Raw genomic sequence first — 18,635 nt, 5'->3', positions numbered from 1 at the left:
CGCTGGACCCCCACAGCGCCGGACCCCCGCAGCGCCGGGACCCACAGCATGGAGTGGGGCAAACCGGCCACCTACACCGGGGACAAGAAGGCGAAGCTGCTGTCCCGGACCAACCAGAAGTGGGTCAGACTGGCCACCATGATCCTGGCTGTGTACTACAGTCTGATCTGGAAACCCTCCGCAGGGCCGGGCCCAGGACAGACCCACACCCTAACCCTAACCCTAACCTAACGCTTTTTTTGTCCCTAACCTAACCCACCCAAAACCAACACTTAGTTATTAGAGGTCAGATCAGCTGCTGCTGCTGGACATTTGCTGTTCCAGTGTGAAGCTGCACAGGCCGAGGAGAACCTGAGGAGAACCTGAACAGAACCTGAGGAGAACCCGAGGCGAAGCTGAGGAGAACCTGAGCAGAACATGAGAGCCCGAGGAGAAGCTGAGGAGAACCTGAGCAGAACATGAGGAGAACCCGAGGAGAAGCTGAGGAGAACATGAGCAGAACATGAGGAGAACCCAAGGAGAAGCTGAGGAGAACATGAGCAGAACATGAGGAGAACCCGAGGAGAAGCTGAGGAGAACCTGAGCAGAACATGAGGAGAACCCGAGGAGAAGCTGAGGAGAAGCTGAGGAGAACCTGAGCAGAATATGAGGAGAACCCGAGGAGAACCTGAGCAGAACCTGAAGAGAACCTGAGGAGAACATGAGCAGAACATGAGGAGAACCCGAGGAGAAGCTGAGGAGAACCTGAGGAGAACATGAGCAGAACCTGAGGAGAAGCTGAGGAGAAGCTGAGCAGAACATGAGGAGAACCCAAGGAGAAGCTGAGGAGAACCTGAGGAGAACATGATCAGAACCTGAGGAGAAGCTGAGGAGAAGCTGAGCAGAACATGAGGAGAACCCGAGGATAAGCTGAGGAGAACCTGAGGAGAACATGAGCAGAACCTGAGGAGAACCTGAGGAGAAGCTGAGGAGAAGCTGAGCAGAACATGAGGAGAACCCGAGGATAAGCTGAGGAGAACCTGAGGAGAACATGAGGGAGAGACGCTGCACACACTCCCCTCAGCATTATGAACCTCCCTGATTTGCTTTATAGGCCTTCAGCAAGAACAACACATGCAATGCCACAGTTTCCACTGGGAGCAGCGCACACACACACACACACACACACACACACACTCACACGGACACACACACACACACGGACACACACACACACACACACGGACACACACACACACACACACACACACACACACACACACTGCAGCTGAACAGCTACAGGAATATCACAGGAATATTACAGGAATATTACAGGGATATTACAGGAATATCACAGGAATATCACAGGGATATTGCAGGAATATCACAGGAATATTGCAGGAATATCACAAGAATATTACAGGAATATCACAAGAATATTACAGGAATATTACAGGAATATTTCAGGCAACAGTGTGAACAGCTCAGAGTGAATGTGAACCAACATGGACATCAGCTGAGAGCATCACACTGTGTGAATATAATCTTTGTGGTAACAGCAGCCAATCAGAACAAAGGTTTTTTGAATACTGGGGGCTGATTGGTGGAAAGGTTAGAGTGAACTGTGATATCACCCACTCTGGCAGGCCTCCATTCACTGCCATTATAAACCTTTTTTTCAAAATAAATGTTAATATTTCACCTCACTTTTTTTATAACAGGAGTCTATGGAGAGAATCGTCAACCTGAGCACTTTCTCTAAACTTTAAGCTGCAGACTTGAAACAGGTCACATCTTTTCCTATTTTTTCACCTTAATTTAACTTTTTAAATACCTTTTGATGTCAGTTATATTTGTTTTTTCAAACTCATAACGGCAATGAACCTCAGAGGTTGGCTGGAGTGAGTGATGTCACAGCCACAACTCTCAGTATTCAGTTATGACATAATCACTGACATCAGCCAGACTGTAGGAGTTTGCAGGAGTTTTTCACACTTGGACTGTCCTTGGTTACGACCAGAAGCACTCTCTAGAGTACTCCAAGGACACTTAAACCTTACCTGAACCATGGGTGCAAACAACTCCAAAAGTCCCGATCCACAGGAGATCAGGAACGAGGCCGGCGACTGCACACCTGGACTTACAAAGATGGACCAAACATCTTGTCCCCAAAGCATCGATTTATTTGGAAGCCGGACTGAAGAGCTGTTGAGGGAAACATGCTCCGGCATTTCTGATCCAGAAGTGAAGAAACAGCTGAGCACAGACCTGAAACGGTTTGTTCAAAAGGCGACAGCTGAGGCTCTCTTCCCCGCCATCAAGAAGTTTGCTAGATCATGGGGCCACATGACCCCAACTAGCACCTCCCCGCTGCCCTGCACCTCACAGGCGCCAGGGGAAGACCTCAGCCAGCTGACCGCAGAGCCTCTCAAGGAGCTCTTTGGCATCACGGAGGAGAAGGTCCAGAGGGGTTTGGAAAGCTCCTTCCACCAGATTCTCTGTGATGTGGTCGGCGTGGACAGAGCCGGCATCATATCTGGACAGTTCACAGAAGTCATCGTTGAGCATGTTGTGACACAGGTGAACATGCTGTTGACAGTCTTGCAGAACTATCCGGACATCCTACGCCCTGAGTTAGCCTTGCAAATGCAGGAGGGCGTTGCCAGCACCATGCAAGCCTTCCTGCAAGCAAAACTAGAGGCTCTCAGGACACAGAAACGCTCGACTCTGTGTTGTCACACCAATCCCTCACAGGATACAAACACTGCCAAAGCCGCTCCCGTCGTGGCAGAGGAGCTGCCTCAGAAGTCTCCAGGTGAGGCACTTTCATCTCAGTGCAGTTCCTTTAGCCACTTGACGCCTCAAGTGCATGGTAGGAAATCGGCGACGTCTCTCGTACCTGTAGAGATCACAGAGGAACAGATGCCTCAGCCATCCCACGCTGACAACCACAGCATGAAGGACACGGTTTGCTCTACTGTCAATCATGTAAACAACAAACATGGTGACAACCCAGAGCTGGACGGTCAGTCTCTAATGATTGCTTGCTGCAGGACTTGCAATAACCTCCTGGAAGAGGTTTTGCAGTCCATTAAAAACTGGGTGGCGAGGTCAAAGAGGAACGATACAGCTGCCAGGAGGGCGCTCGCATCTTCTCTGGACTTGTTGGTGTCAGTCTTTAACAAGCCTGAAACACCCGAGACAGAAAGGCCGTCCTCAACAGAATCTGCATGCTCAGACATCTGGGAGAGGCTGGAGGATTTCTACCGTGTGGCTAGGACTCCTCAGTCCTGTGTCATGTCTGAGCTGGATTTCTGTCCAATCAGGGCCTACTACGCTGACATGGACGAGTGCCACACTGTGGAGTGGTCCTCTGTGCAGTCTGTTCAGCAAACAATGTCCAAAATTGCTGACACCATCATGGAGGAGGTGGGCAGCAAAGACCCCGTCCAGGACATCCCGGCCGCTGAGGCGTCCTCACCACAGACGCTGCAGACGCTGCTGTCCAGTGGAGCGATTCGCTGTTCTTCACCGACGCTCACTGACAGAATCTGCTCTGTGATTGAGGGCGAGAACATGCAGACTCAGGAAATGTTCCTGATGGCCAGTCAAACAATTTCTGAGTCTGTGTTCCCGAAGACAGTGGAACTGGAAGTCCCAGGCACATCCAGGGATGACCCCGGCGACCTCAGGCAGATGTTTGCAGAGGAGCTTTTAAAACGGCTTCTTAGTCTTCCTATGAGCCTGTGCCAGAGCCCGGCTCATCACCTGACCGACACTTCAGATGACGCCTCTGAGACGCCCTCCCAGACCCTCGGCCAGACCGCCACGGCTGAGGCTCCCACAGAATCTCCGGCCGAAGGCAAGGAAGACGCCAAGCAGGCTCGCAAGACCAAGAGCTGCTTCAGGTGGATCCGCAAAGTCTTCTCAAAAAACAAGAGCAAGAAGAAGGAGAAGGAGAAGGAGAAGGAGGTTCCTGCTGAGAACCCGGCTGCTCCCGAGGACCAGGCCTCTACCGCCAGAACCAAAATGTTCTCCCACATGGCGAGAACATTCATCCGAGGTCTGTGCTGCTCAGTGCCCTAAAAGCAGAACTCCCTCCTCTCCAGGGTCTTCAACAACAACAAGATAGACCCTGACGGCTGTTCACACACACGCACACACACACACACACACACACACTGCAAAACCCTCTTCCCCCAATCCATCAGACACCTCAACTCCCAGTAACCTCTCCCCAACACACACACACACACACACACACACACACACACACACACACACACTGCAAAACACTCTTCCCCAATCCATCAGACACCTCAACTCCCAGTAACCTCTCCCCAACACACATACACACACACACATACACACACACACACACACAATGTGTTGATAATAAACAGTCGTACTCCTAAGTTTGACTGACGTGCAGTATACTCATGTTTGTTTTATAGAATGTTGTCTATTATTTGTTGTTTACTGTCAATTTTCCTTTAGTACAGCCGTCAGCAGGATGGAACAACATTTCATTCTGCTGTGCTCTCGTCCCGTGTGCAGTCTGAACCACAATCAAGTTCATCTTGATTCTGTAATCTTGTTACACGTGGTTCAGTTCCTATGGGTAGCATTTCCTGTTAGCTTAGCATAAAGACTTGAAGACGATGGGAGTCGTTAGCCTAGCTCTGTCTAGTATAAAAGAATTAAAGCTTGTCAAAGCTTTAAAAGCTGAAAGGCTCTGACAGCTCAGCAAATTCAATCAGTTCCTTTCCAAAACCATGGGAGACTCATACCTACTCTACTATATACTCATGTCTGTTGTTATTTTTTGTTTACTTTTGTCAGTTCTTATTATGTGCTTTCCTTGAAAAGGAAACACATCTTATTTTCTATTACAGCTGTGGAAGTGAAAAGAGCTGAAGAAATATAAAAAACAAACAAACAAACAAAACAAAAACAAAAACATATAAATATATATCTATATCTATTTATCTCTATATCTCTATTTATCTATCTATCTATATCTATATATAGATAGATAGATAGATAGATAGATAGATAGAGAGATAGATAGATATAGATAGATAGATATGAAAGGAAACAAAGAGTAATCATTGAACAAGATTTCTGAGCCATATTCAAGCCCAAACAACTTCCCCTGTTCTCTCACCTCATCTGCCATCCGGCCAATCAGTGAAGCCGAAATGACAGAATTGACCAACAGAGAAAGTCAATTCTGATGTCGTCTGAACTCCCAGTGAGAGAGATAGATAGATACTTTTCAACTGTTCCTGCTCTGTTGAGCCAGTGCAATGCCAGTGAATCCCCAGACTAAAGTTTTATAAGCTATTTAATTTTATTTATATTTTCCATTGCAATTCATTCACTTTAAAAGTGGAAGTTCATCTGTCAATTAATTTAAATGTTTAAAATATTATGAATATCTTTTATTTAGAAAAAAAAAAAAAAACACATTGAAAGCTAAGGGCTCATTAACAAGGGTGGCCTATTCATGAGCATACAGCAGCAATTACATATGTTAGGGAACAGGGCAACATTAATATACCATGTAAAGTGGTATCTGCTAGAAATCGGTAAACCGGTATCGGTGAGTCTGCCCTCCAGGTGGGGGCGCCACCACGCCGGGCGGTGTCCCACGTTGTCCCTCAGAATCATCCCCCTTGTCCCCCATTGGGCTTATTAGCAGGTGGTCACCCTAGGTAACAATGACTTTAGATAATGATCATTCCTGTCTTTGTATTGACCTGCACCATTACAAAGTGGGCAAACACACACAAAAAAAAAATCTTTTGGACAATCCTTTTCTGTTTTTTTGGCCATACAGGACTGTTTTGGATATTTTTACCTTGGCAAATAAGACGTAAGTGCTCTGTGTTCTGAATTGCATACAAAAAAGAGGTGAAAATAGGGTCAATATTTAAAAGGGGTGGACTTAATTTGAGTTTAGGTGGTCCAACAAGGCTGCAGATCTCCAAGGGACACCATGCTTGTATAACTGCCTCCATATAAAGTGATGGAGTGAGAGAAAGAGACAATACGAGTGTTTGAGGAAGATGTACAAACATAAGTGAGGCACCTCGAAGGAGTAAACACCAAGGTGCCAGGATATATATATATATAAAGTAATAATAATAATTATATATATATATATATATATATATATATATATATATATATATATATATATATATATATACATATATATATATATATATATAAAATTGCACCTCTGTGTAAAAAGAGATATATTGAAGTATGAAAGGCAGCAGTAGCACACTCCTTGGCTGTAGTAGAAACAGACACACAGGGAGTTGCAGTATCCACAGGGCTGTTTTTATCAAGCCTTCTCAAATACCAGGTCAGATGTAATTGCTAAGCAGCGCCTGCCTTCATCTGTCTCTTTTACCGGTCTGCCCTTTAAATAGCGACCCTCTCCAGAATAAAAGTGAGATCATGGAGCGCTTTGCTGTTTTCTCCGCTCGCCTCTGTCTCGCTCTTTTTGTAATAGCAACTCATTATCAAATTCCTTCTCTGCCTCTTTTCCCTCCTCGTGCCTTTTTGTATTCCTGTTTATTGTTACTCGTCCTCCCTCATTTATTCAAGTGTTCCCCCCGTTCTCCTTTCCTTTCTTTTCTTTCTTCCTTCTCTACTTTATTTCCTTATATCCATTCTTCTTTCCTCTCTTCCTTTCTTTGTTGTTTCACTTTTTCCTGCCTACCCCACCTTCCTCCCTTTTTCTATCCTTTTTCTCTTCTTTCTGTCTTGTTTCGTCTTTTTCTTGCTTTCTTCTTTAGCTCCTTCTTTTTCTTTGCTCCTCTCCTCTGTTCATTCTTCCTTCTCTCTGTCCTTCCTTTGTTTTCCCCCCTAATCTTCCTCCCTCTCGTCATTCCTTTCTTCATTCCTTCCCTCAACACGGCTGCCCTTCTTCCCTTCCTTATTTGCTCCCTCCCTTCCATCCTATCCCCTTTACTTTCCTCCATTTATCCTTTACTCCTCCTACTCCTCTCCCTCCCTTATTCTCCCACATCACCAAGGCCTTCAAATAGCAAAAATTGACCTCCGTCTCCGTCTGGAACCCATTTACACTTAATATATTGATGTTTTGTGGGAACTGTAGCACACATTTACTGTTCATACTCGTAATATGCAGTTACAGTTGGGCTTTCACAGCACAATAGATCTTTTCCATCTACATGTCAGTCTAAATTGAAAACAAGGCTGGTTTTGAAAGGCAGAAAGTGCTCCTCAGTGCACCATTGACTCAAACACTGTGACTGATCAGACTTTAATTCAATATTTCTAATCGGCTCTGAGTTGTGGAGCTTTGTTTTCTTTGGCCCAATTTCCATTTTTCTCTGTTTCCTCCTCCTTATATCTGCCTGTTTCACTGGCTCCCTCCTCTCTCTCTCTCTGTCTGTGTCCCTCTGTCATTTCCTATCCATTTTACCATTACCAGCATAATCATCTTACACTTTCTCTGCCTCTATCTCCTCATCTGCCCATCTCTTAGCATGAGATCATTACATTTTCTACTTTCAATTCCAATCTCACGCCGCACAAATGTTGGAAACAGCCATGAAGGTCATGACATGCAGCTCTCCCAGAATACACACAGCGACGTGAACACACACCTGTGGATAAACAGGCGCACACAGATGTGCATGTGCCCCCCTGTGCATGTGTACTGATGCGCACGTCCATGTGCGTGTCTGTATTTTCCTCTCTGTGTTTGCATGTCTGTCTTCAGTGACACGGTGTGTGTGTGTGTAAGCATAAGCCTGTTGAGTGTAATGAAAATAGTGCAAGAGTTTGCGTCATATTTTTAACTACTCCAGAAATAAATAGGGCAAATAAAAGTTTGAGTTGTTTTCATAATGAGCCTGGCACTGCTTGAAGCCCACTGCCGGAAGTTTCTGACTCAACTTCTGATCAACAGGTGGAGCGAGTGGTGCAGTCGTTGTTTCCTTCAACTCAGAATATTTTCCAAAATTAAAGCATTATTATTCCTTTGCAATCTGGCCTCCCTCATGCCATTGTCTCCTTGTAGTTAGTTTCCTTGTAACTCTTCATTCTGTCATTAGTCGAAAAATCTCTTTTCTTGTCTGCAGCTTGGAGTTTCTCATTCAAACAGGCCAAATCATGACATGCTAGTTCTGGCATTTCTGCATTAAGTCCTTGGGTTTAGGGCTACATCTCATATCTTTATTTGAAACGTTATTATGTTGTTCCTCTATAATTTTGCATTGAAACTATGAGTGAGTGGCCTCTGTACTTTTGAAGCCTTTTCTTTTCTTTCTCCTTTCTATCGATATTTATATATTTTTTTTCCTGGCATCTCACCAAGCCATGCAGAATCAGTATTAAATTAAAAACCGACTGCTCTGTTGAACTTTAGAATTGAAATATCTCAGCTTGCAAAAGTTAAGAAACCGGCGCTCTTTGTGTCAGGGAATCTCCGTTTCCAAAATAGATCCTTGCAGCTTTTACCCCTTTCATCTGATGGCCTGCTGGCCTTCTGCAGAGCCCTTTTTAGTATCATATTACTTCTTATAACTCCTGTTTATAGACTTTCTTTTATGAGATATCTTCAGTCCTAATCATTTTATTGTTTGAACATCTCTTTTCTTTTTATCTTCTGTTGCCCTCTAAATTCCCATGTCTTAATTTATTTTATGAGAATAATTTTCACTTTTATTTGATTATGGAAGCAGTTTGTCATTGCTGTTTAAAAAAACCTCTTATTTAAATAAATTTTAATATTATTTCTATGTCAATCTCTAACTCGCCGTCCTCTCCATGCAGCGCTACGGGCATCAGCCTGCCCCGGCCCTACTACATGCCCGATGAGGATGACGAGCGGCCCTTCATCTGCTCCTTGCCCGTCGACAACGGCATCATGTCCTGCTCCGACGTGCCCGCCCGCCGCGAGGGAGGCCGGACCTGCTGCCTGGACAAAGACGACGCCCTGTACCGGCAGACGCTGGGCCTGAGCCCCGAGCCGCTGGTGAACGGCAGCGTGAGCGTGGCGGGGCTCTGCGTCAACTGGAACCAGTATTACACCAGGTGTCACACCGGACACAGCAACCCCCACAAAGGAGCCATCAACTTCGACAACATCGCTTTTGCCTGGATCGTCATCTTCCAGGTAGGAGTGTTAGTACGCAGCCCGGTCGCCCAGAAAGAAAACATTTTACATTTCTGCAATCCAAGGATAGAAATCGCAGTTAGCATTTCGTGTCACGCAAGAGGTAGGTCTGTTTTTAGTTATGTTGACCATGATCGTGAACATTTTCCTCACCTTAACCATGACCTTTTCCTAACATTAATCAAGTAGTTTTGGTGACTAACAAACCTAAAATAGCAAATGAAAGTGGCTAACTATCTAAGTGTGTTTGCACATGCACAAATATTAATAGTTATGACGTTGATGCAGGCTCCACTACATTGGCTATCTAAGTCTAAATGTTGATATGTAATATGTTTTGGGTTCAGAAACGTTGACATTTCATTGTATTTATTGGTTTGCAGAAGCATAAAATGGCAAAAAAAAAAAAAAAAAAAAATTCTGGCGACTGGGTTGTAGTAAACAGATAACTCGCTGCTGCTTTCAACAGCCTGTTCCCCCTGCTGCCGTCAGGTAAAAGATACAGAAGTATCCGCTGCCGTACCACCAGACTACAGAACAGCTTCTTCCCACAGGTTGTGAGACTACTGAATGCACCATCTGCACTCCTCCATGTTTAATAATTTTATTTTCTATACAATCAATTAATCAATCAAGAGGGAACCACAATTTAATTTCATTATATAACCTGTTGTATAATGGCCAATAAACTTCCTTGTATCCTTGTATTTAGTGCTCAGATAAATCGATTAAAGTTTAGTATTTTTAACCGGTAAAGGCACTGATAATTTTTGATTTGTCCTTCCCAAGAACAGACCAAACCCAAACCATTCAGTAACCACTTGTATCTGTGTGTGATCTGTACTGATTCATTTGTTGTTGACTTCCACAGTTCGTGTAAATCCACAGGTAATTCCACAGGTGTAAATTCGGTTTTAATGCTCTGAGTATCGAGACAGTAGATGAGCCATTCAGAATTGATTTGTAGGATAAGACATTTGTGAGTTTAAGCTTTTAAGGCTTTAAAAAGTATGAAGTATGAGGCTAGATCACTTGTATGATTTTTTTTTTTTTTTTTTTTCTGCAGTGTGTCACACTCAGATGCACATCCAGTGTGATCGTGGCCTTACACAGCTGTACTGAATAAAATAAAGCGTCATTTAAATCCAGGGTGCAGTCTACACCACTTCTCAAAGTGGATTTTCTGCTACTGATTTAATATTGTGGATAAAACCAACATATGATCATGAATGTGTGTGTTTCTGGTTCTTTGTGTGTGTGTGTGTGTGTGTGCTTGTGTGTAGGTAATTACTCTAGAGGGCTGGGTGGAGATCATGTACTATGTGATGGATGCTCACTCCTTCTACAACTTCATCTACTTCATCCTGCTTATCATTGTAAGTCACACACACACACACACACACACACACACATACACACACACACACACACACACACACACACACTTTGTGGAAGCTGTAAATGATGTAATCAGCTAATTTACATACTTTGAGATTTCCAGTTGAGATGAAACGCCGTCACTCCCTCTCTGTTTCTGTCTGCTTTTCTCTCTCTCCTTCGCATACCTGTGTATATGAAAACAGACACACACACACACACTCACACACACACACACACACACACACATTCACACAAGCACAACTCTGTCAGTGTGATAGTGAAAGCTGGTCTGAAATCCCCAAGTAATCCCCTTTGTTCCGATAAAACACTTCCACTTCCCGCTGCCTGTAGTTCCCAAAGTGTGAGTGTGTGGCTTATGTGTGTACATGTGCTTCGGCTTCTACATGGGTGTGTGTGTGTGTGTGTGCGTCTTTGTGAGCATTCATGCGTGTTTGCTTCAGTATATTTCTTCCTTAGCCTGTCACTGCATGTGTGTGTGTGTGTGTGTGTGTGTGTGTGTGTGTGCACGCGGTGTGACTGCCTGTCCTGGGTACTTCCCTAACCCAGGGGCTGTCTTGTCTTTTTATTACACTTTTAATTGCCTGCCTTAAGATTCAGACACAAGCGCTCCGTCACTCCCTCCCTCTTCTCCTCCCTCCTCTTCTCTCTCATTTCCACTCCCCTTCGTTTCATCCTCACTCCGCTCTCCATCCATCCACCCATCCTTCCCTCTCTCAGCGTACCAATCTCTCTCACTCTGTAGGAACCCTCAACCCTCCGGACGTCCTGCCTCGCTCCTTCCATCTCTACACCTTTCCCGTCTTCCATCCCTCCTGTCGTTCCTCTCTCCTTCAATTCATGTCACCCCAATGCACCACTGTCTTCTTTAAAGCTGCATTCGCAATAGTATGTGCTTTTTTTTGTTGTTGTTTTTTCAGTGCAAGGTGCAGTGTCCTTTTCAATGTCAGAGTCATCACTGTTGGTCTTCTCTCCACCGTACAGTTTTATAGCCAGCCTGTTGTTGTTTTACTGCCTTTAACTTTCTATATTTCTGTATTGGCCCAATGATAAACTCCTCCTCTGCCTTCCACTTCACACTTTCACCACTATTATCGTCTCTGAAACTGCGCATTCTGCAGATAAATGTATCTAAAGTTGAGATCACCTGTGAAAATTGGCGACGCAGCCTTTGCCAATTATGCACCAAAACTATGGAACCCAATACCTCTGGGAAATTAGGGAAGCAAGCTCACTAAACATTTTTTAAAAACAAACTGAAAACGTACCTCTTCACCATGGCCTTTTATTGCAGTCTGCAGTTCAAAGTTATCTATTTAGTTTTATTTTCATATTCATATTTTTTTTTCTTTTTATCTTTTTTTACTGTTTTATCCCCTGCACAACTGTATTTTAGTTCTATTGTACTTTTACTATATTTTCTATCATTGTTTATGTGGACTGCACTGTTTCTATTTGCTTTTATTCTGTACTCTGTCTGTTTAAATGCTTATTCTATTTGAATTTTATTGCTATGAAGCACTTTGGGATGCAATCTTTGCATGAAAGATGCTATATAAATAAAGTTCTATTATTATTATTATTATTATTATTATCATTATCATTATGCTGAGGCAACTGACAATGAAATCCCAAGAAAAGTTCATTCACAGCAGTTCACCTTGTAGCTGAAAGTCTGCAGTTTCATCACATTTTTTAATCAAATCTCAGAGACAAAGGATGATGCAGTTTTCCGACGTGGAAGCAGGAGAAATGTCCAGAAGCTGCCGGCAGATAATTTATTTCAGCGTCTGTCCACAGACTTTTGTCCTCTGCTCGGCCGCCGAGCCGCTCTGCTGCACCTCCGTCACTCACGATTTGACATCCTTGTTCTCTTTGGGCAAATTGAATCGTAGGCAACTGGACTTGTATTTGTCTTAGGAAGACGTTTTGGGGTTTCATCAGTTCATGCGCATCGGTCTTTCTAGTCCGCACTTACGATTCAGTTTGCCCAAAGAGAACGATGACCTAGATAAATGAGAATATCCATAAACACGACATCTTTGTTGTGTGACGTGAAGTAACAGACACTTTGCAATCCTGTTTGAGCTGGCAGTCTGAACAAGGCCCACATAACCCAGTAGAATAAAGTGTGTGTTTTCCTTTAGTTTTGGTTTGTTCCACTGGGGGCAGCAGTGGCTTTCTGTGTACAAATGGAAAGTGTGCTCTCGACACCCTCTAGTGGTCAGAAATTGTTTAATGCAGCTTTAACTCCTTCTCTCCTTCCTTTCCTAGGGTCCTTCCTTTCCTCATAGCTACCTTCCTGGTTCCATCCATCCCTCCTTTCTCTATCTATCTATCTATCTATCTATCTATCTATCTATCTATCTATCTATCTAGATGCTGAGATTTATGCTGAGCATCATGCATGTATCTGTCAGCCTTCCCATTATTCACAGTCAAGCAGAAACACACACACACACACACACACACTGAATCAAAAACACACACACTGGCATGCACAAGGCCAGATTCCCACGCTCTTTTCCACCCCTGTGACATTTTCTTCTCCATCAAGGTCTAAAAATCTCCTCAATAGATTCATGATTTAAAATCATCAGTGTGGAGGGAAGGGAGGAGGAAGAGAGAGGGTGGAGAGTAAAGACGTTGAGGAGGATGAAGAAAGCGAGGGAGAAAAGAAGTAAGGTTTGAGGAAGGAAACAGGGATGGGCAGAAAAGATTTTGGAAGGAGGAAATGTGATGATGAAGAGAAAAATGGAGACTGAAGGATGCACGAAAGGAGGAGGAAGACAGATGCATAAATCTGTTTAAATGAGTTAATTTAATTGACTATAGCTGCATATCGTATGTGCTGCCTAAATCAAATGATGTCAGTTATGGTGCAGCTTGTTTCATTAACTATTTTGATTAAGTGCTTGTATGTAGATTCACGGCCAAAACCTGCTCAGTTATAATATAAATTAACATGATCACACTTGAATATTTTCCTCTTCACCGTTTCTCCGCTTTCCGTCCACAAGGTTGGTCATCACGAGGAATCATGGGTGCTGGACTGCTGTGGGACAAGGTCAAACGGGGAGTGAGGGAGAGAAGGAAAAGGGGATTGGGGCGAAGAAGTGAAGGAGGGAGTGGAGAGAAAGAGAGAGAGAGAGAGAGATAGGGAGAGGGAGGATGGAAGGTGTACTGTGATCTCAGCATCGTGTTGTCCGACTCATGAATCAAAATATCTTTAGTCTCTAGGTGAATAAAATCTACAGCTAATAATCAGGGATTTCCCAGCTTTAATCCAGTTAGAGTGAGTGACATGAACCTAAAAATGCAATATTCAAAATAACATTGTTTACCTCATCAGGAAACAAGGGAAACTTGAAATGAGCTTGGGAACTTGCTGTTGTGTGTCATGCATTTCTTTGTTTCCCCCCGTGCTTTTTGTTTTGTCTGAGTCACCGCTGACACGCTAATTAATTTTATGTAAAGGCCTCGGAGGCGTGTTCGTGATGAGGGGTTACATAAACAAACAAACTGGAACTTGAACTCGAACTCAACCAGCGAGCCAAACGCTTCCACAAGCAATCTGAGGTGAAGGGAGAGCGGCTTCCCGGATTAACTGCAGTGAGAATAATGACAGCAGCCGGCCTGTAAAGGTTTACTACCACAGGGCGTTTCAGCAAAAACCAAACCAAGACCCATACAGTCACATCATCCTCTTTCAACTCTAAAAAAAATCTTAACACCTTGAACTCTGCTCTTAAATTTCTCCTTAAGTCTCAAAACCACATGAGGAGATGGGGAAAAAACACTTCCACTTTTTCCATATTGTACAGCAATGCCACTATATATTCTGTATCCGCTGGTTGAAATGCTTCACTGAAAGTAAATCACACTTGACATTGGGTGAAATATATATATATATATATATATATATATATATATATATAAACACTGTTAACACTAATACATAATTTTCAATAATATAGTAATATTCAATGAAAGTACAATGCAAGAGGTGCTAATTATAAATGTAAAACAGTGTGTTTTTAAGTGTTAAAAAGTTATGACCCCCCCATGTCCCCATGCGGACCAAACCAAAGTGGTTTTGTCCGCATCCTGCTGTCAGCAGAACGGCAGCTCGGTAACTTTCAGTCAGTCCGTCAGCCCGAGAGGCAATAGCCTGATGAGAACTAGCAAGAAAACCTCCTCAAGTGAAAGCCAGTGAGTCATTTATCACACCACTTGTTCACCAAGCACAAGGTTGTAATATGAAAAGCGATATTTTTCCCCTGCTTGTCCAAAACCTGCCTCTTTCAGCTCACTGTTTCAGCTAATAGCTAATGATTGTTTACAAGCTCAAGCGAGTGCAGGACAGTGAGGGAGAGAGAGGACAGACCACAGGAGGAGCAAATACTGAGCTTTTTATTCTTTTAAAAAGTCTGTCAGGATATTAATGTCAGAAATAGTTCATATTTTACTGACATTTTGAATTTGTCTCTAGATAGATAACTATTTTTTGCATTTTAAATTGCATTATTTTGTGGCATAGTTTCATTTTCTTATTTGATCTAAAAGGGACAGCTCAAACATATACTGTATGTCACTATTTGATGCCATATCTCGCTTTGTTTTTGTTGACACTACAGTAAATATGTTTTTTGAAGAATAGTTTGATGTAGTTGGATTATTCAAGGTATTTCCTCTAGTTTTAGAGCTTATTTTAAGTTTTAAGTGCTTGTAAAGCTACTTTGATGCACTGTAGTGGAAATAGAACAGCGAGCAAAGAAATTTGGATAGAAGATTATTGCTTTTAATAGCATTATTTAAAACATATGAACATGCTGAGGGCTCACTGTACAGCAAGTTTCAAAGGAGCGTAAGAGAGAAAGAGGGAGGTACAGTTGTGCCAGACAGCAATTTTTTCATGCCCCCCCCCCAGGAATTACTCTCTGAAATTTTTCTGTTTATTGTCCCCCCCAATAATGAAATGGGATTGTCGCCCCTGCTTATGCATAATTTTACACACAGCAGGACATATTTGAGATCTTTGGAAACCTCGGAGTCTCTTCTAGAATGTAAAATAAATTTCCACGGATTCAAACAAAGCCTGGCCGAGTGGCATGCATTTGTACGAGGAACACACCGATGATATCGACAGAGTTTATGAGGTTTTAGGCATCTTGACGAATCAGAAAGGGCATCATTTCGATCACGAGGATCTTTCCTGAAAAAAAAAATTCCCAGCTCCTCTTCACTGCGTAAGCAGAAACGCCTCTGCAAGAAGGAGGCACATCTCTGCTCTGAGTGTTTCAGGACTGCTATCTTACAACTCCTCACACTGGAAATGCGTCGCCTTTTTTATAGAAACAGAACAAGCACTGCGGCGGGACGTCACTCACTGTTGTTGTTGTCGTTGCTGTTCATCTGATTCCTATTCTTTTGTTGTTGTTTGTTTGTTTGTTGTTGTTTTTTTGCGCCACCGAGGCGAGATTTGACAGGCCAGGCTTTCGTCTGCTTTGTTGCCTCCTGTTTCAAGGCCTGTCTCTCACGCGAGGAGTGAAGGAACGTGACTTGAGCGTTACTGTTCACACGTTGAGGCTTCATCCATGTCCCCGCTCGTCTTCATCTCGCTTGCAGACAGATTAGAAGACGTTTATTAATGTTTTCTTTAATAGTACATGACACAGTGCATGGAGAGATAGGAAGATGGGAGGGAGAGAGAGAGAGAAAGAGGGCAGCAGAGAATGCCAAAGATGGATTTCCAGATGGATTTCGATGCTTTGGGAAATCTACTCACTCAACATTCAGGCTGATAGCACTTTTTTTTTAACTGAATTGAAATTAAGAAAGTAAGAGAATGATAAGAGGGGAAAGAAAGAGAGAGAGAGAGAGAGCGAGTGATGGGTGAGAGAGCAACAGATGGAGAGAGAGATGAAAGAAGAGACAGGTGGCAGACGTGGAGATGTTGTGTTGTGATTGCCGCCGTGTAGAGCGGCTTAGACGAGGGGACTCGGTGGTATTAAGGGCTTTGCATGGAAAACAGCGGCGTCCCGTGGAACTAAAGTCTAACATTGTGAAACGCCGTCCTCGACCTGTTCTAGCCGCAGAGTGTATCAGCGCTGTAAGCCTCTCGGTGTGGCGCCGCAGGCCCTCGAGGTGCACAGGCGGAATCACTCCTTAAGCTCTCCACTTGCCCTCATTTACACCTGGAATTAACACGCAGCTCATATCATCACAGCGCCGAGATGCGGTTTTTGTGGAGTTTAAACTGCAACCGGGTGACTTCATGTCCCAAACAGCAGCAAAGGAAAACAGAATACGATGCGATACTCAGAAATTATTATCATTATTTCTTCTTGTAATGCACTCCAGCTCCCTACTAGGAAAAATTCGGTAACACTTTACAATAAGAGTACAACAATTAACATTAGTTAATGCCGTAATTCTTAATTAACTGTTAGTTGATGATTATTATGGCATTTACTAATGTTAATAATATCTACAATAACCCTTAAATAACATAAAAGTTAGGGATATTCGGCTTTCGGGTGAAATTTCAGGATGAACCTAAAATGCATTATAACCTTTACAGGTGAACTTAATGTGACCTTCTGTAAACTTTTGAATGCACATGTCCAACTGTTCAATGTTTCAGTACTTTTTGCACAAGTTGCTGTTCTCTAACAAGGAGTTTAACGGCAAAATTCACATCAGGTGTTTGATGCTCCAGCTCATCGAGGTCGTATCATTAGGGAACGGCTGCTGGAGACTGGGGTACCTCAAATGGAGTGGCCTGCACTTTCTCAGACCTGAATCCCATAGAAAACCTATGGGATCAGCTGAGTCGCCGTGTAGAGGCTCGGAGCTCTGTACCCCAGAACCTCAATGTCCTGAGGGCCGCCCTTCAAGAAGAGTGGGATGCCATGGCTCAGCAGACAATAAGTCGACTTGTGAACAGCATGAGACGTCGTTGTCAAGCTGTAATTGATGCTCAAGGGCACATGACAAGTTATTGACACTGACATTTTTTGTTGTGGTATATCCACCACTGTTGTTGGCTTTTGTTTCAAGAAATTGTTTGAGATGAGGAAATCACCAGTGCATGCTTCTACTTAAATGCCCTACTTTCATGATATAATATCACTGTAGTGTGAACATTTTACATTTTCCGTAAATTTCACCCGAAAGCCAAATATCTCTAACTTTTTGTGAGTAGTGTATAAATTAATACCTTAGCATGAACAGCATTAGTACATGATTCTTAGACACATTAGTTAACGGTTAGTTAACTGTTACTTAATGTTTATTACCTGTGACTTAATGTTTATTATGGCATTAACTAACGTTAATTTTGTACTCTTATTGTAAAGTGTTACCAAAAATTCAGCTTAACTTCCCTTTAATGGGCGACTGATTTTTTAACTTTATTTCTGATTTCTCTGCCCTGGTGTGTAGAGGTTCGATTGAGTCTGTCAATTTGTCGGCTACTTTGGGAATTCCTTTGTTGTAGTGTGAGAATTTGGTCGATACACACCAACGTGGAAAGCTAAAAAATACCCAGTCCTGCAGCCAGAGTGTGTGATGACATCTCTGTCAAAAGACTCAGCCGCTCTGTACTGTGTTTCAACACTGACACAAGTCCGATAGAAACGGACATGCCATCAAGAGGCTGAAAAAATGGTTAAAAACAGACGTTGACAGATATCACTGACATGGAAGAGTTTTGGGTTAAAACGGTTCAAGTCGACATGGCAGCACGGTTAACACGCCGCACAGCAGGATGGTGTGCTTGCTCACTGATGTGCAGGAAAAAGTCAAAAGTTTGACTCACCGCTTCCTGTGCACGTTCCTGCCAGTCTCCGCACCAGACACTTGAATTAATATAATTTGGGCAAACAGGCGAATCCTCAGAACAGTGAAGATGACACACTTCTCCGTTGCAGCCCTGCGATTCAGGCTGATGAGATCGGTGTATCTTTTTATGAAATATCTTGTCTAGTGCGGCTTTACATTTACACCCTGAAATAAAATGTGCTTTTTTATCTGTTTCGTGGATTTAAGGTTATAAATTTGAATGTATCCAAATTGAAATCACATTGTAGCC

General features: G+C 43.2%; 1 protein-coding gene across 1 annotated transcript in view; it reads left to right on the top strand.

Annotated features, from left to right (window-relative positions):
- LOC115359916 (voltage-dependent T-type calcium channel subunit alpha-1I-like) overlaps positions 1-18,635 on the top strand; it is a 222,209-nt gene that overhangs the window by 93,804 nt on the left and 109,770 nt on the right. The window contains exons 6-7 of the mRNA XM_030052613.1: positions 8,800-9,142; positions 10,426-10,518. Of these exons, the coding sequence (XP_029908473.1) occupies positions 8,800-9,142; positions 10,426-10,518 (436 nt within the window). The remainder of the gene's footprint in view (positions 1-8,799; positions 9,143-10,425; positions 10,519-18,635) is intronic.

The sequence above is a fragment of the Myripristis murdjan genome, chromosome 1 (genome assembly GCF_902150065.1).
Source record: "Myripristis murdjan chromosome 1, fMyrMur1.1, whole genome shotgun sequence".
In the NCBI taxonomy this organism is placed as follows: Eukaryota; Metazoa; Chordata; class Actinopteri; order Holocentriformes; family Holocentridae; genus Myripristis; species Myripristis murdjan.
This window is presented reverse-complemented; position numbering and strand designations above follow the sequence as displayed.